The 27,978-nt window shown below is 39.9% G+C and overlaps 1 protein-coding gene across 1 annotated transcript in view; it reads left to right on the top strand.

Annotated features, from left to right (window-relative positions):
• The first annotated feature begins 7,826 nt into the window (after window positions 1-7,826).
• The window catches only part of slc51a (solute carrier family 51 member A), a 20,440-nt gene continuing 288 nt past the window's right edge, over window positions 7,827-27,978 (top strand). Inside the window, exons 1-8 of the mRNA XM_062021120.1 lie at window positions 7,827-8,025; window positions 16,631-16,782; window positions 16,931-17,004; window positions 17,079-17,237; window positions 20,030-20,141; window positions 26,488-26,634; window positions 26,711-26,816; window positions 26,917-27,978. The exon at window positions 26,917-27,978 is cut by the window's right edge and continues 288 nt beyond it. Of these exons, the coding sequence (XP_061877104.1) occupies window positions 7,953-8,025; window positions 16,631-16,782; window positions 16,931-17,004; window positions 17,079-17,237; window positions 20,030-20,141; window positions 26,488-26,634; window positions 26,711-26,816; window positions 26,917-27,068 (975 nt within the window). The 5' untranslated portion in view covers window positions 7,827-7,952 and the 3' untranslated portion in view covers window positions 27,069-27,978. The remainder of the gene's footprint in view (window positions 8,026-16,630; window positions 16,783-16,930; window positions 17,005-17,078; window positions 17,238-20,029; window positions 20,142-26,487; window positions 26,635-26,710; window positions 26,817-26,916) is intronic.

Below are 27,978 nucleotides of genomic sequence, written 5' to 3' on the forward strand. Positions count from 1 at the left end.
GTAATTAAAACTACATAGAGGTTGCCCACAGCCACAGTTGTTAATGTCAGTGTCTACAGTTAAAGACATCGGCGGTTTATTTGTTGTACGAGACTGCGATTGATTGAATCAAGTCTTGAATTTGAGCGCTGGTTAGTAATTGTATTGCAGTAAATTCCATTTCTTGTTCTATGGTTATCATCAGATTTACAGTATATGCCTGTACTACAACCCATGGCAAAATAATGGAACCACCAGACATGGAGGATGTTCAATAAGTTGTTTAATAGTGCAAAAAAATAAAAAAGTAGATATAATTATGGAATCACTCAAATCTGAGTAAAAAGTTATGGAATGAAACTTATATTTTCATTTCCAAAGCTAACACCTGCGTCAAATTCTAACTTTTCATTGTACTGCAGTTAAAAAAAAAAGTGTCCACACCTGGGAAAACTGTTACACAAGGTGGATTGACTGAATCATGTCTCCATAACAAGAGGTGTGAAATGAAACTAATGAGATGATTATCAAACTTCTTCAAGGAGGGAAATCAACACGCAATGTTGAAAAAGATGTTGATTGTTCACAGTCAGCTGTTACTGAAATCTGACCAAGTACAAACAACATGGGAAGGTTGTAAAAGGCAAGCATTCTGGTAGACTAAGAAAAACATCAAAACGCCAAGACAGAAAACTGAAGGCAAACATTTTCTTCTTTAATGATTGTCACACACACACTAGGTGTGGCGAAATTGTTCTCTGCATTTGACCCATCACCCTTGATCACCCCCTGGGAGGTGAGGGGAGCAGTGGGCAGCAGCGGTGGCCGCGCCTGGGAATCATTTTTGGTGATTTAACCCCCAATTCCAACCCTTGATGCTGAGTGCCAAGCAGGGAGGTAATGGGTCCCATTTTTATAGTCTTTGGTATGACTCGGCCGGGGTTTGAACTCACAACCTACCGATCTCAGGGCGGACACTCTAACCAAATGTCCTGAAAACAGAAAATCCACAGCAAAACTAACGGAGAACAAAATAGGTGGAAACTGAAGTCACAGTCTGTGACCGAACTGTAAGAAACTGTCTAAAGGAAATGGGATTTAAATACAGAAAAGCTAAATGAAAGTTGTCATCAACACCTAAACAGAAAAAAACAAGGTTACAATGGGATAAGGAAAAGCAGGACTGTGGATGAAAGTTATAATCAGTGATGAATAGTGAATCTTCAGTAGGCAAGGTGATGATGCTGAAACTTCTATTTGGTGCCAACCCAACGAGATTTATAAAGACAACTGCTTGAAGAAAACTTAAAATTTTCCTTGCCATCTGTGCCTCAGAGACTGCAAGTTGTTATAAAAGCAACTTGGTGGTGCAACAAAGTACTAGTGACAACCACAATTTATTTTCTTGATTTCTTTTAGTTTTTCTTCAAGTCAGAACATTGCCAAATGACTATAATTTTGTATGATTTTTTTTTTTTTTTTTAAACTGAATGAACATCCTCTGAGTTGGGTGATACCATCATTTTTGCAAGTGGTTATGGTATTGTTTTGTGGTGGCATTAAAAAAACAATCAAAAAACCCCAAAATGTTACGTGAGATGATGGGTTTGAAGTTCCATCCATCCATTTTCTACCGCTTATTCCCTTCAGGGTCGCGGGGGGCGCTGGAGCCTATCTCAGCTACAATCGGGCGGAAGGCGGGTTGAAAGTTTTAACCCAAAAATTGGTTAAACTCCAAATTGTGGAAGGATTACTGCAACTTTTGAATCGACATTTGTGTCAGTCGCGGTTCGAGGTTTTCCCCCCTCATCCTTGTGGTGCCCCGTGTCACCGCGGACAATTGTCCATTTGGTCTATATATCATCCGCCGCTGATTGTGAGTCTGTCTAAAAACTTCCATTATTTCACATGAGCTCACCTTTCCACTTGGCATGCATGAGTAACAAAACTCTCAGCATGCACAAACTTCACATTTTGATATTGGCCCATCCTTTTGGCCCTTCTACACTGCATTGTGATTTCATTATAGTGTACAAAAGTGGCTAGTAAATGTTAAAAGATACCAGTGAGCCAACTTTGGAGTTGAACCTTTGCTATCTTTTTAAACTCCAGGCCATTGACTCAAGGAAGGAAGCTTGTCCACTAATATAAATACTTGAAGTCCTGACACTTCTTTTAAATTTTCCTTAAAAAGTGATCAACAGCAGTCATTCACTGGTATTGATTGAGCAGGGAATCCCTCCTACTGTACTGCCGAAATACTGAGAACGTTTTGCCCATCGAGCACTTATTTTCTCCCAAGGCAATGACCTCCATGTCAGTTTCTCTTTTCGAGAGCATAAACGTTGACTAGTTTCAAAGCAAACACAGCGCAAGGCCAAATAGGCCTCGGTTCCACTCAGCAACTTTGCATGGCTTATCTGTTAAAATAAAAAGCACCATTAAATGGGGATTTGAACATTTGCAGTACTTTCGAGTCATATTTGGCAACTAAAGCAATCATTACAAAGGAAGATAACCAGAGAACATACTGTATATGGAACTTATTGCTACAAAGGAAAGGGTCTGTCTGCTCAATACAATGTTAGCAATACAAATAATAAATAGGAAAATATGTTAACCAAGCATGTTTATGTAAATACCATGCATAGCTGAACACTTTATGGACAATAATTAGCACGGAAAAAAGGAAAACTAAACCAAAACAAATTTAAAATCAGGGGAAAAAGCCAACAATGTGAGCCAGGCATCTTCAAAGGGTGAGTATTTCACTTTTTTGTTTTATTAGTAAATGTTTCAGCCTGCATCAAATCAAGTCACTTTACATAATTTAGAAACGAGTATGATATATAGAAACATATATATGTGTATACATACATACAAGTCACATACAGTCGTGGTCAAAAATGTACATACACTTGTGAAGGACATAATGTCATGGCTGTTTTAAGTTTCCAATAATTTCTACAACTTATTTTTTTGTGATAGAGTGATTGGAGCACATACTTGTTTGTCACAAAAAACATTCATGAAGTTTGGTTCTTTTATGAATTTATTATGGGTCTACTGAAAATGTGACCAAAACTGCTGGGTCAAAAGTATACATACAGCAACATACATTATCAATTTTGGTGATGTAGAAAAGTTACAATCAAATCAAATTAGCTTCCTTGGCAATGAACATGATTGTCAAGTCTGCGGAGGTTGAATGCAGAGGGCCAAAATCAAGATCTGGGACCTGGCAGCCCCCCATAAGAGCTTTTATGGATGACTTGACAGTGATGACCACATCTGTGCCTGGGTGCAGGTGGCTCCTCCAGGGGCTTGAACGGCTCATCACATGGGCAAAGATGAGCTTCAAGCCAGCAAAGTCCAGGTCTCTGGTCCTAAAGAAAGGTAAAGTGGCCGACCATTTCCGCTTTACAGTTGGAGGGTACTTGATTCCAATGGTGACCGAAAGACCTGTTAAGAGCCTGGGCAAGATCTTTGATAGCTCCCTGAAGGTCGCAGTGGCCTTGCAGCAGACAAAGAGCGACCTGACCTCATGGCTCACAGCCATCGACAAATCTGGTCTCCCAGGAAAGTTTAAAGCCTGGATGTACCAACACGGAGTCTTGCCTAGAATACTCTGGCCTCTGTTAATCTACGAGGTACCAATGACAACGGTTGAGGTACTAGAGAAGACCATCAGCCAGTTCCTGAGGAGATGGCTGGGGCTCCCTCGGTCCTTAAGCAGCATTGCTCTTTATGGCCATTCCACCAAGCTGCAGCTCCCTCTCAGGGGACTGTTGGAGGAATTCAAAGTCACCCGCTCCAGAGAGGTAATGATGTACAGAGACTCCGCAGATGTCAAGGTCGCCTCGGCAGGAATCGTTGTTAAGACCGGGAGGAAGTTGCAGGCACAAGAAGCCGTAAGCAGAGCAGAGGCGCGGCTGAGGCACAAAACCTTGTTGGGTACTGTGGCAAGGGGAAGGGCAGGCCTCGGCAGCTTTCCAAAGCCACGTTGGGACCGGGCCCGTGGCAAGGAGAAGCGCCAACTGGTCCAAGAGGAGATCCGTGCAGAGGTGGAGGAAGAACGTTGCTGCCGGATGGTCAGCATGTCCAAACAAGGGGCGTGGACAAGGTGGGAGCATGCAGAACCTCGAAAACTCACCTGGGCAGAGCTCTGGAGAGCTGAACCTCTGCGCACAAAATTCCTCATACAGTCTGTGTACGATGTCCTCCCATGCCCCGCCAACCTGCACATCTGGGGCCTAGCAGACACTCCGGAGTGTAAACTGTGCCAGAGGAGGGGCACCTTGGAGCACATCCTGAGCTGTTGCCCAAAGGCACTAGGGGAGGGGCGGTATCGCTGGCGCCACGACCAAGTTTTAAAAGCCCTGGCGGATTCTATCTGCGCAGCGATACAAAACAGCAAGTCCCAGGCCGCCCCGAAGCAGTTAATCACCTTCATCAGAGCAGGACAGAAGGCAAGCCGCCAGCCCAACTTCTCAGGAGGGCTCCTGGCCACCGCTCGTGACTGGCAGCTCCATGTTGACCTGGGAAGGCAACTCAAGTTCCCGGCCAATATCGCTTCCACGTCACTCCGCCCAGACATGGTGTTAACATCGGAGTCAACCAAGCAAGTGGTGCTACTGGAGCTAACTGTTCCCTGGGAGGAGCGAATTGACGAAGCAAATGAGCGAAAGAGGGCCAAATACGCTGAGCTCACTGTAGAGTGTCGGAGTAACGGCTGGAGAGCCCGCTGTGAACCAGTCGAGATTGGGTGCAGAGGTTTTGCTGGTCACTCACTACAGCGTGTGTTCAGAATCCTTGGCATTAGAGGACTGCAGTCGAGAAAAGCCACCAAGAACATCCTAGAGGCCGCAGAAAAGGCCTCCCGGTGGCTGTGGATCCGTAGGGGGGATCCGTGGTGCGCTACTTGGACACAGGCCGGGGTCTGATCACCCCCGGCTGGGTCGCCCGGGCGAGGGTGTCTGATGATTAAAGACCCGAAACACCCTATGACCCCGGGTTTATCACTGATGACGTGTCCAAGCATCACCGTGAGGTGTATTCAAGTTCATGGCATGGCCTCTTAACTTCATGTGAGTCATTATGATTGACGAAACCTGTTGACTTATCTGAGCCCATTCAAATAGGGCTCATGTGATGCAGTCATTATACTTTGTTTAAAATGTGACAATGAGAAAGTCAAAAGAACTCAGCACAGATCTGAAAAAACGAATCATTGACTTGAACAAGTCCGGAAAGTCACTTGGAGCCATTTCAAAGCAGCTTAAGGTCCCAAGAGCAACTGTGCAGACAATTTTTTGTAAGTATAAAGTGCATGGCACAGTTTTGTCACTACCACGATCAGGAAGAAAACGCAAGCTATCACCTGCTGCTGAGAGAAAATTGGTCAGGATGATCAAGAGTCAACCGAGAACCACCAAAAAGCAGGTCTGCAATGAATGTGTTCCAGCAGCAATTAGTAGCTGCTGGAACACAGGTGTCAGTGTCCACAGTCAAGCGTGTTTTGCATCACCATGGACTGAGAGGCGACCATGCAAGAATGAAGCCCTTGCTCCAGAAGCTACCCTTTAAGGCTCGTCTAAAGTTTGCTGCTGATCACATGGACAAAGACAAAGACATAGAGGAAAGTTCTGTGGTCAGATGAAACTAAAATTTAGCTGTTTGGCCACAAGACCCAGCAATATGTTTGGAGGGGAAAAGGTGAGGCCTTTAATCCCAGGAACACCATCCTACCGTCAAGCATGGTGGTGGTAGTATTATGCTATGGGCCTGTTTTGCTGCCAATGGAACTGGTGCTTTACAGAGAGTAAATGGGACAATGAAAATGGAGGATTACCTCCAAATTCTTCAGGACAACCTAAAATCATCAGCCCCGAGGTTGGGTCTTGGGCGCAGTTGGGTGTTCCAACAGGACAATGACCCCAAACACACGTCAAAAGTGGTAAAGGAATGGCTGAATCAGGCTAGAATTAAGGTTTTATAATGACCTTCCCAAAGTCCTGACTTAAACATGTGGACAATGCTGAAGAAACAAGTCCATGTCAGAAAAGCAACAAATTTATCTGAACTGCACCAATTTTGTCAAGAGGAGTGGCCAAAAGTTCAACCAGAAGCTGGTAACCAAATATTAACATTGCTGTTGACCCACTAAATGTGGTCACATTTTCAGTAGACCCATAATAAATTCATAAAAGAACCAAACTTCATGAATGATTTTTTGTGAGAAACAAGTATGTGCTCCAATCACTCTGTCACAAAAAAATAAGAGTTGTAGAAATGATTGGAAACTCGAAAACAGCCATGACATTATGTCCTTCACAAGTGTATGTATTGTAAACATTTGACCACGACTGTACATGTGTGTGTACATCTATACACACATTGGTTTGTATATATACATTACATACCATCCATCCATTCATTTTTTACCACTTGTCCCTCTTAAGGTCGTGGGGGTGGCTGTAACATAGACAAGTTGCCACCTCATCGCAGAGTCAACACAGACCTACAACATTCTAATTTGCTTTACAAAATCAAGTTAATTCTAATTATTGGATCGACCTAATGTTTTTGTGTCGACCCAATGCAATAAAATGGTGTTGTACAAAAACTAATACAATAACTTACTATGCACTATAATAAATAATACAATTGTAGACTTATGTCAGGGTCCCTGACATAAGTCTACAATATCCGATATATCCAGTATACGATATTCCGATATTGACCAAACCCTTAATTACCGATACCGATATCAACCGATACCGATATATACAGTCGTGGAATTAACACATTATTATGCCTAATTTGGACAACCAGGTATGGTGAAGATAAGGTCCTTTTTAAAAAAAAAAAAAATAAGATAAATAAATTAAAAATATTTTCTTGAATAAAAAAATAAAACAATATAAAAACAGTTACATAGAAACTAGTAATTAATGAAAATGAGTAAAATTAACTGTTAAAGGTTAGTACTATTAGTGGACCAGCAGCACGCACAATCATGTGTGCTTACGGACTGTATCCTTGCAGACTGTATTGATATATATTGATATATAATGTAGGAACCAGAATATTAATAAGAGAAAGAAACAACCCTTTTGTGTGAATGAGTGTAAACGGGGGAGGGGGGTTTTTTGGGTTGGTGCACTAATTGTAAGTGTATCTTGTGTTTTTTATGTTGATTTAATAAAAAAAAACAAAATAAAAAAAAACGATACCGATAATAAAGAAACCGATACGGATAATTTCCGATATTACATTTTAAAGCATTTATCGGCTGATAATATTGGCCTGCTATAGTCAGGGATATATTTTATTTAAGCACACACAAATTTTATATTGGGTTATGAATCATCCATCCATCCATCCATTTTTTACCGCTTATTCCCTTCGGGGTCGCGGGGGGCGCTGGAGCCTATCTCAGCTACAATCGGGCGGAAGGCGGGGTACACCCTGGACAAGTCGCCACCTCTTCGCAGGGCCAACACAGATAGACAGACAACATTCACACTCACATTCACACACTAGGGCCAATTTAGTGTTGCCATGAATCAGTCAAAGTTATTATTTTATTGTTGGGTTGAAAAATAAATTCTAAAAAATGTAATTAAGAAATAATTTACTGTTAAAAAAAATTAAGTAAATAACTTTTTGGAATTAGAATGAAGTCAAATGTATACGTTTGCATTTTAATAACATACTGTATATGATAATGGGACAATTGAGCGGCGGTTGTGTGTTTTTGTGTGTCTGCGTGTGCGCGCACGCGTGTGCATGTGCGTGTGCTCGCAGTAGGGGGCGGCGCCGGGACGTGCTTTTAGTGTGTGGACCGTGGACGCCCCCTCGGCCCTGATGCACAACATATCAGTGCCCTGCCAAGTGGGAACCGTCTTGTTTAGTTGGACGACACACTAACAAGCACCACTTGCTGCTGACTTCCATCTTGGGAAGCCACCATGAACGAATCCATCCCCACCATGGACCCTCGCTGCCGGGAGAAGCCGCCGCTGGCTTTGGACATCATCCTCCGTGAGTTGACTCTTTCCTAACGTCATTTCCTTTAAGTTTCAGCTTTATTTTCTTCGGGAGTTTGCATCATTTGTGAGAAACTACACACTAATTAGAAACACATTGGACTTTCCTAATGGGGGGCAAACATGTGGTATCGTCCAATGAATAGAACGTCCTAACAATATTTATTTGTAAAACCTTTAGATTCAATTGAACTCACTCACTAAAATTGTACAAAATTTGATGAATATAAGAGTAATGACGCGTTTTTGGCCAATTTGAATAATTGTTCGCGCTCATAGCTAACTTTTTCGTGGGCCAGTCCGTCGGCTCCTCATTAGCAAGGAAACGCCCCTTTATACCATATAAGGAAATGCCAAGCTGCGGGGCACCTAAAGTGAGATACTGAGGTTTTGTTCTTATATATTATGTGTATAGAAAACATATAATACTATATGACATAATTTTAATTAAATAGAGAGATACAGTTCAACATAGTTTCAAAATGATGAATGCAACTGATGTGCTATACAGATAGTTTATTTTATTTTTTCCAAACGCAATTTCAACAACAGTATAATACATTTAGTAATGAAAATAACGATATCCATGTATTTTATACATCAACAAGAAATTGTAACCCACAAACATAAGGAAATTAGACAAAACAAAATAAACAAACGTGTGACAGATAACACTTTAAAAATAAAATAAAAAGCACATAAAAGTATCAAGCATTTAATTCTTCTTAAATGGTAATTGTTTTTATAATTTATTTTACAATGTTTTTTTTGTCATAAGTGAGTTGTACATTTTTTTCCAATTCAAAATGAAACAAAAAAAATATTAGGATTGCATGACATTACTCTGGATTTATGAATATGGAATTTGTACAGACAGTTTATAGCTAATGCTCATTTCCAACTCTTGTCCCTTTTAAATATATACCATACTTTAACACACCATATAATCAATCACTGCACTATAATAACAAGTACAACCGAGGCCAAGTGAATGTGTACGTATTTGTTTTCCCTTTAGCCAACGCTTAATCTTTTTGTTGTAAACAGATTAAGTACATTGCTCTTGTTAATGTATTCCCTGGTTGACAGTCCATGATGGAAAAGGCAGAATAGACATAATAGAATATATCATTTGAAAGTAAATTAATGTTGAGTAGATTAACTCTGAGCAGGTTCACCCTTTACACAGCAGCGTTCTCCAATTCTCTAGCATTGGAAAGTGTCGCCAAATCTTTGAGTAGTATTGTTTATGTAGTTTTTTTTTAAAGCTAAGCAGAAAGTATGGGTGTAAAATTAACTTAAACATTGTATAATGAACATAGTCTTGTATAGACAAGAGATAATTATGTAATAGATGATAAATAATGCCTTATTATCCATCATGAAATAAGTTAATGTCTTAAATTATCACGGGAGAGTTTACTTATTCATTTATTGATATTGGAGATATGCCATTCATGCCCTCATTATGGCTTTGGAGGACATTTAATAAAGCTAATGCATATTCCAGACAGGACCATATATAGGAACATATTCGAGGACTAAGGTCATCATAATAAAATAATACTATTTTTTATCAAATAAAGTGTGCAATCACAGAAAATGCAATCATTTTTTGATTAATTCTATGAAATATTTGGTGAATACCGTTATACATGCATGGCATTATAAACAATAGAATGACTGATGTTTAGTTCTTTGTCTTTTTTGTTTTGTTGCATTCAAAAAATATCCTCAACATTGAGTTGTTTATGGTTGAGTGTAACTCCATTTTCTGCAATAAACTCCATGATGTCCACCCACATGAATGACGCTTAGTTCCAAGCAACAAAATGAAATCACTGATTCGACCTTCAAACATAGGAGTAGCTGCAGTCTTCTTTCTAAATGCACAACACATGTGTTCTTTTGCAAGCAGCGTGCATGTGGACTATGCATATATTGTACATGTATGACTTTGTTATTTATGTCACACTTTTATTGGCACGGATATGACAGTTAGTGAAAAGTTGTTTGGTTTATTTCTTTAAAAATGACCAACCGTTGATATTTCAAGGTATTACATTACAATTGAACATTCCTAGTAGTACTAGTAGTAGTAGTAGTAGTATGGATATCTCATTACAATCAAACATTTTCATAGTAGTGATATGGATAGCGCAATACTAGTAGTAATATTTAGTAGTAGCAGTAGTAAAAGCAAGTGGTAGTAGTAGTACTACTGTAGTAGCTTATAGTATGAATATTAAATTACAGTCCAAGAGTATTTGTAAAGTTTAATAATAGTAATGGTATGGATATTGCATTGCTAGTAGTAGTATGGATATTGCATTTGAATCAAACAGTCATAGTAGTAATAATGATAGCAGTAAAGTAATAATAATACGTTACTAGTAGTAAGGATATTTGAATTACAGTCTAAGTATTAGTACAAATGAGAAGTAGTAATAATAATAATATTGGAATATATTTTTTATAGCACTTTTCTATACACTTATAGCGCTTAGTAGTTGTTGTCAAAGTTGGTAGTAGTTTTCTGTAAAGTTTATTAGTTATAACAAAAGTTGTGGTAAAAGTAGTAGTCGTAGTTTGGATATTGTATTACAATTGAACATTCTTAGTAGTTATGATAGTATGTGTATTTCCTTACAAGTAGTAATAGTAACAGTGGTAAAAATAAGTTGTAGTAGTAGTAGCTAGTATTATAACCATTGTATTAAAGTCCAAATAGTAGTGATTGTAGTTGTTGTAAAAGTTAGTAGGAGTTGTAAAGTTTAATTGTCATACGAATAGTATTTGTAATAGTAGTATGAATATAACATTACAATCGAATATTCTTCTTAGGAGTAAAGAGGGAGTAGTAGAATGGTGATGGATATTGCATATTGGAGTTTGATCAAGGAGTCATTGTAGTAGTAATAGTGGTAGCAGTAATAGGCATAAGTGGTAGTAGTAATAGCTTGTAGAATGCTTGAATATTGAAATGCACTGTATGTAGCAGTAAAAATGAGAAGAAGTATTGGTTGTAAAAATTTGTAATAGTTGTAAAGCTTAATAGTAGTAAAACAAATAGTCAAATATTATTTTCTTCAAATATTACATAAATGAATTCATTATTCATGCAATCGTTATGTCTCGTTTCCATTATTCTAACATATAATTTTCGGGTCTCCCCAAGTCAACATAACATTAAAAGGTTACAGTTGGTTCAAAATGCGGCTGCCTGACTTTTGACGAGGACAAGAAAGTTTGATCATATTAAGCGTACACTAGCCTACCTGCACTGGCTCCTGGTACACTTTAGATGCAGCTTAAAGGTTGTATTACATACAAAGAATTAAACAATTTAGCACCATTGTATCTTGCTGATTGTATTGTACCATACGTTCCGTCCAGAAACCTACATTCAAAGAACGCCAGCTTATTAGAGATTCCCAGAACCCGAAGTGAAGTGAATTTTATTTATATAGCGCTTTTTCTCTAGTGACTGAAAGCGCTTTACATAGTGAAACCCAATATCTAAGTTACATTTAAACAAGTGTGGGTGGCACTGGGAGCAGGTGGGTAAAGTATCTTACCCAATGACACAACGGCAGTGACTAGGATGGTGGAAGCGGGGATTGAACCTGGAACCCTCAAGTTGCTGGAATGGCCGCTCTACCAACCGAGCCACGGCGCCACCAAAAAAAGAAAAGTCTGCAGGCTCTAAAGCGTTTATTATTCTGGCTCCAGTACTCTGGAATGCCCTACCGGAAACAGTCCGAGATGCCTCCTCGGCAGAAGTATGTGAGTTCAGACTTGTGATGCCATTGTGGTTTATGCAGCCATTCGAGACACCTGTGATTATGGGCTATACATGTAATATTTGAAGAGAATAATATTTGACTATTTGTTTTACTACTATTAAGCTTCAATGAGCCAGTAAGATTGATGGTGTTCCCTGTTAGCCAATCAGCGAACCCAGTGAGCGTAGAGACAAGCCTGTGTCACGTTTTGCTATTGCTTCCAAGTGAATTTGATACAAATATCGACAGTAACAATACCAAGTTAAGTATCAGTATACAGTTGATACTGGTTCGATCAATATTTTCTATTATCAAAAAATTGTTGGTCTTTTTTGGTATTGTTTACAAACTCAGAAAATAAGTCCCTGAACACAGGAGGGCTTTAAAGGCAAAAACCAAATGATTTAGATCAGAGCCAATAGTAGGAAATAATTTGAATATTGTATTTACATCATTGTACCACTATCCTGTGTTTTTGTCTGATTATAATGGTGATCAAATATTGAATCATTCAATCATTCTGAATATTTTTGGTAATGTTATCAGCACTGGTATGACCAAAACTGCCCCTCTAACGACTTGGTATCAATTCCCAAATTTGTAGTATCGCTCAAAACTAATGTAAAATATTCAAACAGCAAAAGAATACGTGATTATTACATATTAACAAAAGTGTAGATACAACCATTAAAGTAGCCAGATATTAACAGTAAATTAGCAAGTAGATTTATAATAGTTTTGAGAAAATAATACAGCGTTACCACATACGTTAGCAGCTACATTAGGAGCCTTTTGAAATGGTTCTAGTTTCATTTATACACTAAATAATAATTATCGCAGGAGGCTGGAATATATATTGCGATATAGATTTTAGGCCACGGGTGTCAAACGTACGGTTTTATCCGGCCCGCGGGATGAATTTGCTAAGTATAAAAATTAGCCGAAATTTTTAAATGAAAGAAACTGCTGTTCTAAATGTGTCCACTAGACGCCATGATAGCAATTCTTTTTATCTTTGTAGATTATGCTACATATGTAAAAACAATAAACCACATGATGTTAGTGCACCAGTAGAGGAAAATGAGAAAGCTACATGAATAACATCCTGTAATTTGATTGATATTATTTTTTTATATTGATAGATTGAAAATTAACACCAATGAGTTGACTGATGAACATTATCACATAATTTATTCAGAAAGTATAAATAACGACAAATAAAGATAGAATACTATTAACAACAACATTATGATTTGTACATTTTCAGAATGTGCTTGTTCCATTTTTAAACAAAGACAATCGGAAGTTGACTTTATTTTTAAGTTATCGTGCCGTGGTTTTACCAGTCCGGCCCACTGGAAGTAGATTTTTCTCCACGGGGCCCCCAATATAAAATGAGTTGGGTCGAAAATAAGACCAAGATTCTTCAACGAGTCGCTTTGTATAATTGTTTTGTTATTGAATTTCAAAGTGGTATCTTTGAACAGGTGCCTGAGTCTAGCAGGAGTAGTAAAAGTAGTAGTAGTGGTATGGGTATGACAATGCTAGTAGTAACAATAGTAATATGAATATTGAATTACTAATAATAATAGTAATCTAATACTAGTACAAGTGAGAAGGAGTTGGGAAAAGTTAATAGAAAAACAAAACATACTTTACTATATTAGATCCTATAAGACACTGTTTTTCAACCACTGTGATTATCTAATTTCACCTATTTGGGTTAAAAAAAATGTTTTCAAACCAGTAATTATAGTCTGCAAATTATGTGTTGTTGTTGAGTGTCGGTGCTGTCTAGAGCTCGGCAGAGTAACCGTGTAATACTTTTCCATATCAGTAGGTGGCAGCCGGTAGCTAATTGCTTTGTAGATGTTGGAAACAGTGTGCAGGTAAAAAGGTGTCTAATGCTTAAACCAAAAATAAACAAAAGGTGAGTACCCCTAAGAAAAGGCATTGAAGCTTAGGGAAGGTTATGTAGAACAAAACTAAAACTGAACTGGCTACAAAGTAAACAAAAACAGAATGCTGGACCACAGCAAAGACGGCGTCCACAACGTACATCCGAACATGACATGACAATCAACAATGTCCCCACATTAATTCTTATCAAAAAAAGAGGAGAAATATAATCTTAGAGAAAAACGTAATTTAAAACATTTGTTTGCACGTACAACACTTAAGACCTTCAGTATATCAGTATGTGGAATTAAATTATGGAATGGATTAAGCAAAGCAATCAAACAGTGTACTAATATGATGCACTTCAAGAAACTCTTCAAACTTAAAGGCCTACTGAAACCCACTACTACCGACCACGCAGTCTGATAGTTTATATATCAATGATGAAATCTTAACATTATAACACATGCCAATACAGCCGGGTTAACTTATAAAGTGACATTTTAAATTTGCCGCTAAACTTCCGGTTCGAAACGCCTCTGAGGATGACGTATGCGCGTGACGTAGACCGGCGAACACGGGTATGCCTTCCACATTGAAGCCAATACGAAAAAGCTCTGTTTTCATTTCATAATTCCACAGTATTCTGGACATCTGTGTTCGTGAATCTGTTGCAATCATGTTCATTGCATTATGGAGAAGGAAGCTGAGCAAGCAAAGAAAAAAGTTGTCGGTGCGAAATGGACGTATTTTTCGAACGTAGTCAGCAACAACAGTACACAGCCGGCGCTTCTTTGTTTACATTCCCGAAAGATGCAGTCAAGATGGAAGAACTCGGATAACAGAGACTCTAACCAGGAGGACTTTTGACTTCGATACACAGATGCCTGTAGAGAACTGGGACAACACAGACTCTTACCAGGATTACTTTGATTTGGATGACAAAGACGCAGACGTGCTACTGTGAGTATGCAGCTTTGGCTTCTAAACATTTGATCGCTTGACCGTATGTGCGCAACTTTTTTTTGCGTATGTACGTAACTTTTTTAAAATATATAAGCTTTATGAACCTTGGGTTAGGTGAACGGTCTTTTGGGCTGAGTGATTGTGTGTGTTGATCAGGTGTTTGAATTGTATTGGCGTGTTCTATGGAGCTAGGAGCTAGCATAGGAGCTAGGAGCTAGCATAACAAACACGCAGGTGTTTTTATGCAGGATTAATTTGTGGCATATTAAATATAAGCCTGGTTGTGTTGTGGCTAATAGAGTATATATATGTCTTGTGTTTATTTACTGTTGTAGTCATTCCCAGCTGAATATCAGGTACCGTGAGTATGCAGCCTTGGCTGCTAAACATTTGATAGCTTGACGGTATGTGCGCGTCACATACGTAACTTTTTAAAAATATATAAGCTTTATGAACCTTGGGTTAGGTGAACGGTCTTTTGGGCTGAGTGATTGTGTGTGTTGATCAGGTGTTTGAATTGTATTGGCGTGTTCTATGGAGCTAGGAGCTAGCAGAGGAGCTAGGAGCTAGCGTAACAAACACGCAGGTGTTTTTATGCAGGATTAATTTGTGGCATATTAAATATAAGCCTGGTTGTGTTGTGGCTAATAGAGTATATATATGTCTTGTGTTTATTTACTGTTGTAGTCATTCCCAGCTGACTATCAGGTCACCCCCGGCTCTCACAGCATCTTCCCTATCTGAATAGCTTCAACTCCCCACTAGTCCTTCACTTGCATTTTACTCATCCACAAATCTTTCATCCTCGCTCAAATTAATGGGGAATTTGTCGCTTTCTCGGTCCGAATCTCTCTCACTTCATGCGGCCATCATTGTAAACAATAGGGAACTTTGCGTATATGTTCAACTGACTACGTCACGCTACTTCCGGTAGGGGCAAGCCTTTTTTTTATCAGATACCAAAAGTTGCAATCTTTATCGTCGTTGTTCTATACTAAATCCTTTCAGCAAAAATATGGCAATATCGCGAAATGATCAAGTATGACACATAGAATAGATCTGCTATCCCCGTTTAAATAAAAAAAATTCATTTCAGTAGGCTTTTAAAGTGTTTACAAAGTACAAAGAAGAAGAACCATGACAAACATTCTCAATTTATTTCATCCATCCATTCATTCATTCTTAAAGTAATCTTACTTATCTCATCATATGAAATATGACTTACTTCACCAATTATTATTAAATTCTTACTATTATTTATTTATTTATTTTTATTGTGATTACTTATGGAGTTTATTGTGAAAAAATTGTGAACAGGAAGTGAACAAAAAGTTTTGCAACTGTTATGTAAAGAAAAGGGGTAGGATTAAATAAGCTCTGCTTCTTCCTACTCCTTTTCGAACATGTTGAAAAGAAACTGGAAATTGTGATGTATCATGTTGTATGCTTGCATGTTCGAAATAAACTCAAACTCAAACAAAGAAGGATAAAAACAACTGAAATATTCTTGATTGCTAAAACAAAGTAGATGCGGGAAATATCGCTCAAAGGAAGACATGAAACTGCTACAGGAAAATACCAAAAAAAGAGGAAAAGCCACCAAAATAGGAGCGCGAGACAAGAACTAAAACACTACACACAGGAAAACAGCAAAAAACTCAAAATAAGTCACGGCGTGATGTGACAGGTCGTGACAGTACACCTACTTTGAGACAAGAGCTATAGTTATGCATGGTTGGTTATGGTTTAAATTCATATGCAACAATTGCGACAACGACTTTTTACTGTCAACTGAGTTTCGTTTTTTAATTATTTCTGCTGGTGGTGTGCCTCTGGATTTTTTTCAACGCAAAAAATGTGCCTTGGCTCAAAAAAGGTTGAAAAACACTGCTATAAAATATGCATGATATTTTCAAATGGCTAATTATGTTGTCACATGTTTGTACACAGAGTTGGACTTGTTCGGTGTGATCTTGTACTCTGTGCTCACCTTCATGGCGGTGGTCTCCATGCTGATCTTCATAGAGGAGTGTGTTTATATTTATAAGAAAGTGCCTGCCCAGAAGAAAAGTACCATCATTTGGGTTAATGGAGCGGCACCAGTGAGAAAAAAAATATTATTTAATCTCTCCTTACTTTTAACCTTTCCATGTGTGTGACTCTGTCGATCCTCCCTGTCCTTTTCTCTGCTTTGTGTGGCAACATCTAATGTTATTGTTTCACATCAATAACTGTGTTTTTGTTTTGAAGGTGATTGGCACCATGTCCTGTCTGGGGATGTGGATCCCCCGAGCCACCATGTTTACTGATATGACCTCAGCTTGGTCAGTTCTTCTCCGTTTTCTCCTTCAACTCTATTGATCATCCTCTCATTGCTGGTTGCCATCCCTGTCTGCAGCTACTTTGCCATAGTGGTGTTCAAGTTCCTCATCTTGATGATCGAGGAGGTGGGCGGCGACGAGGCGTTCCTGCGGCGGGCGCCAAAGCACCAATTAAGGATCAGCACAGGGCCATGTTGCTGCTGCTGCCCGTGTCTGCCGCATGTGGCCATCACACGGTATACACTGATGCACTTTTTATATCAAGTACCAGACAACAATTGGACAGTATAATTTACCTGCAACAAATCCAGGAAGTGACCTATGCATAGTGTCAGGGTGTCATCTTCATCCGACGAACCAACTATGATCATAATCTGACCCGGTGGAGTTGAGTTATTAGTGTATACTTTTTTGTGGCAAATCACCACACTGACTGTCAGTGTTTGTCATTGTAGCCTACAGTGTAAGCTAAAATGCTTCACACTTTGTCATTCTCCAGCTGTCTAGTATCCGTGATTTTGGTTTAGGTCTATTTGGTCACAGTCCCTAAGAGGAGTTTATAAAAATACAACCCTGGTTTTGGCCCAAAATGGCTGGTCCAAACTAGTAATGGATGACAGGGCCTAAAACAGGGGTGTATATAACTCATTTTAGATTGGGGGCCACATGGAGAAAAATCTAATTCCAGTGGGCCGGACTGGTAAAATCACGGCACGATAACTTAAAAATAAAGCCAACTTCAGATTGTCTTTGTTTAAAAATGGAACAAGCACATTCTGAAAATGTACAAATCATAATGTTGTTGTTGTTTTTTTACACTTACATGTTGCGGTTAATAGTATTCTATCTTTATTTGTCGTTATTTATACTTTCTGAATAAATTATGTGATAATGTTCATCAGTCAACTCATTGGTGTTAATTTTCAATCTATCAATATAAAAAAATAATATCATAATCAAATTACAGGATGTTATTCATGTAGCTTTCTCATTTTCATCTACTGGTGCACTAACATCATGTGGTTTATTGTTTTTACATATGTAGCATAATCTACAAAGATAAAAAGAATTGCTATCGCGGCGTCTAGTGGACACATTTAGAACAGCAGTTTCTTTCATTTAAAAATTTCGGCTAATTTTTATACTTAGCAAACTCATCCCGCGGGCCGGATAAAACCGTACGTTTGACACCCGTGGCCTAAAATCTATATCGCAATATATATTCCAGCCTCCTGCGATAATTATTATTTTGTGTATAAATGAAACTAGAACCATTTCAAAAGGCTCCTAATGTAGCTGCTAACGTATGTGGTAACGCTGTATTATTTTCTCAAAACTATTATAAATCTACTTGCTAATTTACTGTTAATATCTGGCTACTTTAATGGTTGTATCTACACTTTTGTTAATATGTAATAATCACGTGTTCTTTTGCTGTTTGAATATTTTACATTAGTTTTGAGCGATACTACAAATTTGGGAATTGATACCAAGTCGTTAGAGGGGCAGTTTTGGTCATACCAGTGCTGATAACATTACCAAAAATATTCAGAATGATTCAATATTTGATCACCATTATAATCAGACAAAAACACAGGATAGTGGTACAATGATATAAATACAATATTTAAATCATTTCCTACTATTGGGTCTGATTTAAATCATTTGGTTTTTGCCTTTAAAGCCCTCCTGTGTTCAGGGACTTATTTTCTGAGTTTGTAAACAATACCAAAAAAGACCAACAATTTTTTGATAATGGAAAATATTGATCGAACCAGTATCAACTGTATACTTGGTATTGTTACTGTCTATATTTGTATCGTATTCACTTGGAAGCAATAGCAAAACGTGACAGAGGCTTGTCTCTAAGCTCACTGGGTTCGCTGACTGGCTAACAGGGAACACCATCAATCTTACTGGCTCATTGAGAAGCCTGTCTCATGGAGTTTGTATTGCTGCTTGTTAAATACAACGCTAGCTTAGATTTATTCATTTATTTATTTGGATTTATTTATTTATGTATAGCTGGAGTCTCTTATCCTCTGAAATGTTTTTGTGTCCTTGATTGACACATGCGCTCATATTTAACTCATTTTGGTTTACTTGAGATATTATTTTTTACACTCACTGTTTTAATTGCTTGTTTTCCTTTTGATTTATTATTCATATTTAACCTTATAACAATATTGAAGCTATATTAACACACACAATCATTCAGTAGCAGTTCCAATTGGGCCTAATTAAAATTTTTCCTAAATACAGTATGCATTGTTGTGCAATCCCTGTGCAGTAGTATCTCGGTTTTTGTGAGTAGATGTTGCAAACTGTCTGTTGAAAATGGAATCCTATAAAATACAAAACAATTTTTCCCATCGGTAACACTGTAAGTCCAAGTAATCGGTTGCAGACAGAAATATTATGCTTACTTTGCTACGACTTCTTTCTAACCTTCTTTATCAAAGTGCTGGCTCTCTCAACTTTCTATGACCCCATGGTGGCTTATTTTCCAGTCATACTCAATAAAAAAGCACATACTTAGTCACCAATTTGAGTTGAATAAAAACCATGAAAGACATATTTTGGTGAAAACTTTCGCCGAAACCCTTGTACAGTATTAGCAACAGCACTAATTAAAACCTGGTGCGTCCTAATGAAGCGCAGATCCCTGCAGCTTCCAGGAGCACATGCATGGTTCAGAGGTCACATGTGAGACTTTACGGATTCTTTTTTTGTGTGTGTTTGAAGGTTATGTAAAACGTTTTGGCGCTCCTCTGCACACTCTGTACTTTGAAGGCAGACTGAACACACTCCTGGCCATTCAACAGTGTGGAGAGTTTAAAAGTCCACAAGCCAACACTATTTTTTTTTTTCAAGCGATGTAATGGCAAACAGATGCATTTCGACCATATGTTTGCGTAACCAGAGGATGATGTGATCCCCATGCGCTGAAAACAATAGCAATGCTGGTATTCCACTATACTTTCTTCAACAGTTTGTTTACAAAAACGCACACTATTCTTTATTTCAGGCGCTCTCTTTTCCTGCTCAAACTTGGCTCCTTCCAGTTTGCTCTGCTCAAGATCGTCTTTACCATCCTGTCCATCGTCCTGTGGACCAACGGGACCTTCAACCTGGCTGATGTGAGTCTTTTGCTTTAACGTTGAAACAATGCCAATGTTATACCGCTATGACGATATTTTGGTATTTGTGAACAGTAAGTCTTAAAAAAGTGGGTTCTACTGCTAGGGCTTATAACATGTCTCTAATCGTGAAACTGTTGCTCTCACTGTTTTAATGTGATTGTGTTGGAGTAACAAATCGGCTCCTTGCCTCAAATCAACTCCTCTTCCCCTTCTTGCCCAAGCTGCATTAAAAGTTCGACAAAACAAACTATTTCACTGACTCAAGAGTACTCGACGAACACTCATGTTTCGCTGACTCAAGAGTACTCGACGAACACTCATGTTTCACTGACTCAATAGTACTCGACGAACACTCATGTTTCAAAGAGTACTCAACGACGACTCCTGTTTCACTGACTCACGGGTTGACAAAGAATCAACATTCACTGACTCACAGGCACTCGACAAAGACTCGTGAACTGACTTCTAGGTTGACGAAGACTGGAGTTTAAAGGCCTACTGAAATGAAATTTTCTTATTTAAACGGGGAAAGCAGGTCCATTGTATGTGTCATACTTGATCATTTTGCGATATTGCCATATTTTTGCTGAAAGGATTTTGTAGAGAACATCGACGATAAAGTTTGCAACTTTTGGTCGCTGATAAAAAAGCCTTGCCTGTACCGGAAGTAGCGTGACGTCACAAGTTGAAGAGCTCCTCACATCTGCACATTGTTTACACCAGCAGCGAGAGCGATTCGGACCGAGAAAGCGACGATTTCCCCATTAATTTGAGCGAGAATGAAAGATTTGTGGATGAGGAAAGTGAGAGTGAATGATTAGAGTGCAGTGCAGGACGCCAGGGTGTATCTTTTTTCGCTCTGACCGTAACTTAGGTACAAGGGCTCATTGGATTCCACACTTTCTCCTTTTTCTATTGTGGATCACAGATTTGTATTTTAAACCACCTCGGATACTATATCCTCTTGAAAATGAGAGTCGAGAACGCGAAATGGACATTCACAGTGACTTTTATCTCCACGACAACACATCGGTGAAGCACTTTAGCTTCGGAGCTAACGTGATAGCATCGTGCTTAACTGCGGATAGAAACCGAAGAAACATGCCCCTGACTGGAAGGATAGACAGAAGATCAACAATACTACTATTAATTCTACTATCAGGAGACACCGAACCAAACCCTGGACCTGTAACCACACGGTTAATGCTGTCCAGCCTGGCGAAGCCTAGCAATGCTGTTGCTAACGACGCCATTGAAGCTAACTTAGCTACGGGACCTCGACAGAGCTATGCTAAAAACATTAGCTCTCCACCTACGCCAGCCCTCATCTGCTCATCACAACCCATGCTCACCTGCGTTCCAGCGACGAAGGACTTCACCCGATCATCGGTGCGGTCGGCGGCTAGCGTCGGATAGCGCGTCTGCTATCCAACTCAAAGTCCTCCTGGTTGTGTTGCTGTAGCCGGCCGCTAATACACCGATCCCACCTACAGCTTTCTTTTTCTTTGCTGTCTCCATTGTTCATTAAACAAATTGCAAAAGATTCACCAACACAGATGTCCAGAATACTGTGTAATTTTTCGATGAAAACAGACGCTGTTTGTATTGGGACACAATGGTGTCCCAATACTTCCGTTCAATCCGTGACGTCACGCGCAAACGTCATCATACCGAGACGTTTTCAGCCGGATATTTCCCGGGAAATTTAAAATTGCACTTTATAAGTTAACCCGGCCGTATTGGCATGTGTTGCAATGTTAAGATTTCATCATTGATATATAAAGGTAGTAGTGGGTTCAGTAGGCCTTTAAAGGGTCATATGATTTTTTTTTTTCTCTACATTTAAAACACTTCCTTGTGGTCTACACAACATGTAATGGTGGTTCGTTAGTCAAAATGTTGCATAGATTATGTTTTACTGACTGTATTCAAGCCGCCTTTAGACCATCTTTTTAGAATTCGCCATTTTGTGGGCGGTCTTATTTATGTGGCTCCACTTTGACAGCGTCTTCTCCCTGTCAGTCATGTTGTAGTTTTTAGCGTTTCCATATGGAGTCTACTGACAGGTATAAGTTTGAACTATACACTACTCTGTATTAGAAATAGCAACAGCGGAGGTTGCATGTGCATGTACGAGCCAGTCTCAAGAGGACAGCAAAAAAGAAGGAGCTTGTCGGACTACAATGGCGGACTCGCGCAAAGCACTTTGGGTTAATTTTGACCATACATGGAGATATCCGCTGATGTCACAGTTGGTCACAAATGGGGCAAATTCCAAACGGCCTACTCAGTGGGCTAGTGGTTAGAGTGTCCGTCCTGAGATCAGTAGGTTGTGAGTTCAAACCCAGGCCGAGTCATACCAAAGACTATAAAAATGGGACCCATTACCTCCCTGCTTGGCACTCAGCATCAAGGGTTGGAATTGGGGGTTAAATCACCAAAAATTATTCCTGGGCGCGGCCACTGCTACTGCCCACTGCTCCCGTCACCTCCCAGGGGGTTGACTTGTTACTGACAGTGTTATTCAACAAAGGCACTGATTTACAGGTTGACAAGTTACTTGACAACTTGTGTTTCACTAACTCAACGGTGACAAAAACTGGAGTTTTATTGACTCTCGGGTGCTCAACGAAGATTGGAGTTTCACTCCGTCACAGGATGATGAAGATTCAAATTTCACTGACTTATGAGTACTTAACCAATTCTCTTGTTTCACTGACTTACGAGTACATGACCAATTCTCTTGTTTCACTGGCTCACGGGTTGACGAAGAGTCAAATTTCACTGACTCACGGATTGACGGAGAATCAATTTTCACTGACTCAGGGGTTGACAAAGAATCGAATTACACTGACTCACAAGTTGACTAAGAATCAGATTTCACTGACTCATGGGTTAACAAAGAATCAAATTTCACTGACTCACAAGTTGAAGAAGAATTGAATTTCACTGACTCACGGGTTAACAAAGAATCAAATTTCACTGACTCACGAGTTGATGAAGAATTTAATTTCATTGACTCACTGGTTAACAAAGAATACAAATTTCACTGACTCACAAGTTGATGAAGAATTGAAATGTACTGACTCACTGGTTAATAAAGAATCAAATTTCACTGACTCACGAGTTGGCAAAGAATCTACTGTAAACTCACTGATTCACAGGTACTCAACAATGACTCGTGTTTCACCAACTCACAGGTTGACAAAAACTCAAGTTTCACTGACTTACGGGTGACAAATAAAATCTAATTTCACTGGCTCGCAGGTATAAAGACTTTTGCACCGTCATGGGGGTTCAAAGACTCAAGTTTTTCTGTCTAACGGCCACTCGATGTAGACTCAAGTTTTAAAGACTCACTAGTAGGGATGTTCCAATCAAGGTTTTATTCTGCCCATTCCGATCATCCATGAGTGAGATCAACCGATACGATCACATGTACTCACTGTACATTTTTCTTTTTATATATGGTGAGTGTTATTGACAGTTACACAATATCTAAACTAGTTCCTTATTCTCTTTTATTACATACAATTGTTTGCTCTAAAGAAAGCAAAAATGACTCTCTATTACTCATTTCAATTATTTGTTTTTTGCCCTCAAATTCCTCCTGTGTCCAGGTAATTATTCCATGAGTTTGTAAAAATGTACAAAAACAACAACAACATTATTGAGAAAACTAAAATATTGATCTAATCACTCTTGTATCGATTCTATACTGATGCCACCACTATTATCGACACCGCCAGTCTATGGATCGATCCGCCCTACCATTACATGTCGTGTAATGACTTTGATTTCTTAAACTTTACTAAGCACTTGTTTCTCTGTGTTGTTTCAAGGTAGCTTGGCGGCTCGCTTAGCCATTAGCATGCCTGCTCCTGAATTGCTCTTGGTGTGTAACATGTTTTGCCTCGTCCTCCAATGATAATGCTACTTGATAATAATACTAAGAAATGCAGTTTATTTTCCGAAATGGAGAAGATTATAATTAATTAAGGGAATGCTGAAGGCTCGGAACAAGGCTTTCAAGTCTGGGGACATGGTGGCATTAAAATCAGCCAGAGCTAACCTGAACCGTGCCATTAAGGTGGCAAAGCGTGCTCACAGTCAGAAAGTGCAGGACTTCTACGAGAACCCTACAAACACTAGACGAATGTGGCAGGGCATACAGATCATCACGGACTATAAAGCTGCCCCATGTCCCTGTGACAACAGTATCAGCTTCCTAGATGACCTTAACAACTACTTTGCAAGGTTTGAGGCACTTAACACCACTCCGGCGAGAAAATCCATCCCTTGCCCTGATGAGCAGCCGCTCAACCTGGATATAGCGGATGTCCGGAAAACCCTGAGGAGAGTGAACCCCCGGAAAGCACCGGGACCTGATGACATTCCGGGCAAGGTGCTTAAGGGATGTGCAGACCAGCTGGCTGGGGTTCTCACAGACATCTTCAACATCTCACTGACCGAGGCTGTGGTACCATCATGTTTTAAGACGGCCACAATCATCCCAGTGCCAAAAAACCCCACAATCTCCTCCCTCAATGATTACCGCCCCGTTGCACTCACCCCCATCATAATGAAGTGCTTCGAGAGGCTGGTAAAGGAATACATTGTCTCCAGACTTCCCCCCACATTCGACCCATACCAGTTTGCTTATCGCCCTAACCGCTCCACAGAGGACGCCATCTCCTTTGCACTCCACCTGAGCTTAGAACATCTGGAAGGAAAGGACACACACTTGCAGATGTTGTTTCTGGACTTCAGCTCAGCATTCAACACCATCATCCCGCAGCACTTGGTGAGCAAACTGGCCCCCCTTGGATTCAGTACCCCCCTTTGCAACTGGCTGCTTGACTTCCTCACAGACGGACCCCAATCTGTGAGAGTGGGCAACAACACCTTCAGTGCCATCTCCCTGAGCACCGGCTCCCCCCAGGGCTGCGTCCTGAGGCCGCTGCTGTTCACATGGATGACCCATGACTGCTGTGCCAGGTCCACTACCAACCACATTGTGAAGTATGCGGACGACACGACAGTAGTGGGCCTCATCCGTGACAACGACATGGACTACAGGGAGGAGGTGAAACATCTGGTTGACTGGTGCAGAACCAACAACCTGGTCCTGAATGTCAACAAGACCAAGGAGATCATCGTTGACATCAGGAAGCACCAGTCCAGCCACGCTCCACTCTACATCAACGGCACAGCGGTGGAGATAGTAAGCAGCACCAAGTTCCTGGGGGTGCAGATAACTGACAATATAACCTGGTCCCTACACACCGGAGCTCTTTTAAAAAGAGCTCAGCAGCGCATGCACTTTTTGCGTCGGATGAAAAGAGCACAGCTCCCTCCCCCCATTCTACAGAGGCACTATAGAGAGCCTGCTGACCAACAGCATCTCTGTCTGGACTGGAGCCTGCAATGCCTCAGACTGGAAGTCTCTCCAGAGAGTGGTGAGGACGGCGGAAAAGATCATCAGGACTCCTCTTCCTCCTATCCAGGAGATCGCAAAAAGCCGCTGCCTGACCAGGGCTCAGAAAATCTGCAAAGACTCCTCCAACCCCACCAAGGACTGTTTTCACTGCTGGACTCTACAAAGAGGTTCCGCAGCCTCCGAAGCAGAACCTCCAGGTTCTGTAACAGCTTCTTCCCTCAGGCCGTAAGACTCTTGAACGCATCATAATTAAATTATCCCCTCAACTCCTCCCAAAATGGATTAACTCGCTGGAATAAAAAAGACAATACAACATACATCCATAAAAGTGGACGCATGTGGAAAAGTACAATATATTTATCTGTACAGTAATCTATTTATTTATATATATTTATATATATTTATTTATTTTATATATATATTTATATATTATTTATATATATTTATTTATTTATGTATGCACCTTATTGCTTTTTTATCCTGCACTACCATGAGCTTATGTAACGAAATTTCGTTCTTATCTGTGCTGTAAAGTTCAAATTTAAATGACAATAAATATGAAGTCTAAGTCTAAGAGGGCAAGAGGCGCCACACTGTGTATGGAGACACACAATTAGCTGCTGGCCGCTTGGGGAACCAAAATAAGTAGATCTGAGTTTTTTAGCCGGCAATAAAACCCATAAATCGTCAATGGCCGATCACAGACTTTCTGTCGGCACATCCCTACTCACGGATACTCTACAAAGACTCCACATGAACTTTGTGACTATTGACACGAGTTAATTGATTATGCAATTAACTTAAGTAAGTGACTAATGAAAACTCAAGTCCGTAATAGAAATGGAGTTTCCCATCGGGACACTGTTAGATCATTAGTAAAATGTCTCTGCTTGTATTCTTCAGCTGAGCATCACAGGATCAGCAATATGGATCAACCCCTTTGTGGGCATCTTGACCATCATCGCCCTGTGGCCCGTAGCCATCACTTTCATGCACCTCAGGATCACTTTACGCAGCATCAAGATCATCCCCAAGTACGCCATGTACCAGGTAACACTCCACACCTCCAATTGTTTCGCCCCCACGTTGTGACTGCCAGCTCCAACAAGTGTTTACATGCCCACAGCTGGTGCTGATCCTGAGCCAGCTGCAGAGTGCGATCATCAACATTTTGGCTTTGAACGGAACCATCGCCTGCGCGCCGCCGTTCTCTTCCGCCGCCAGAGGATATAGTGAGTCATCATCACACCTCTCCGTCAGTTGAGCTTTTGTGTTCCGGACCGCACCCCGACTTTTTTGTTACAACACGCTGCTCCGTGTGCGTCTCCTCAGTGATGAGTCAGCAGCTGTTGATCCTGGAGATGTTCATCATCACGCTGGTCACGCGTCTGCTGTATCGCCGCCTCTATGACCCGCTGCCCGAGGAGGAAAGCAACGACAGTGACGAAAACGCCAAAATGGTTACCTTGCAGAAAGCTGTATGAGTAGGTCGTAAAGGTGCCGTTTTGTTTAATGCGTGCACGCCATTTGTATCCTCGTGTGTGGATTTCATCAGGCGATGAGGGGGTGTTCAATTGACTGGGTACACTTCCTGGTTGCACAAACTTTAAGGAGTGGAGGAACTTCACTGCCAATTCTTCTCAGGTTGTTGCCATCATAAAACCTCAAAACATTTGGGCAAGAACATTTTGCGTTTCAAGTGTCATAGGTAATTATTTTGAGAGGGGATGTTTCAATAGATAATTTTTATTACTCGGATGAATAAGAATAAATCTGTTGAACATAATGGATGCCAATGTATAAATATTTTAAATGCATCATGTTCCCTATAAAATAATGACATTTTCAGGGACTTTTGTTTGTTTGCAATTTCTTCATAGAAACATACAGGAAAAGATTACTCTTGGTAAATATTTCATTAGTGGTGTGCCGTCAGGGCCAGCAAGGCCTTCTCTGCTGGACAACATAACCATAAATCATGATTATAATTAAAGATAAAAGTATGTTTTTATTTACTTTCCCTAAATATCTAAAAGTATTCACATTATCTTCATGTCATATTATGCTCCTTCCAGCACTGTTGTTTTTAGGTTATAGAGTTTTTATCCATTCAGAATTCAGCTTGCCATGCTGTACGATATCTGCCTAGAGCCTTCAGAATCAATAATGCAGGCATCTGTGCACTGTAAGTGAATGGACACAAACATTTGACAGACAGTTGCGATAGCCAATCAGATCACGAGTTGTTGTCAGTAAGGCGTTCTAGCTGGCCTAAGGCAGATATATAGTGATGTTATAAGCTAGGTAACATAAGAACTCCATTACCCAGCATGCCACAGTCGTGAAGAGCATGTGCAGTAGCCCACGTTTAGGTTGTTGAATGTAGACATGCAG

Source organism: Entelurus aequoreus, linkage group LG15 (assembly GCF_033978785.1).
Source record: "Entelurus aequoreus isolate RoL-2023_Sb linkage group LG15, RoL_Eaeq_v1.1, whole genome shotgun sequence".
NCBI lineage: Eukaryota > Metazoa > Chordata > Actinopteri > Syngnathiformes > Syngnathidae > Entelurus > Entelurus aequoreus.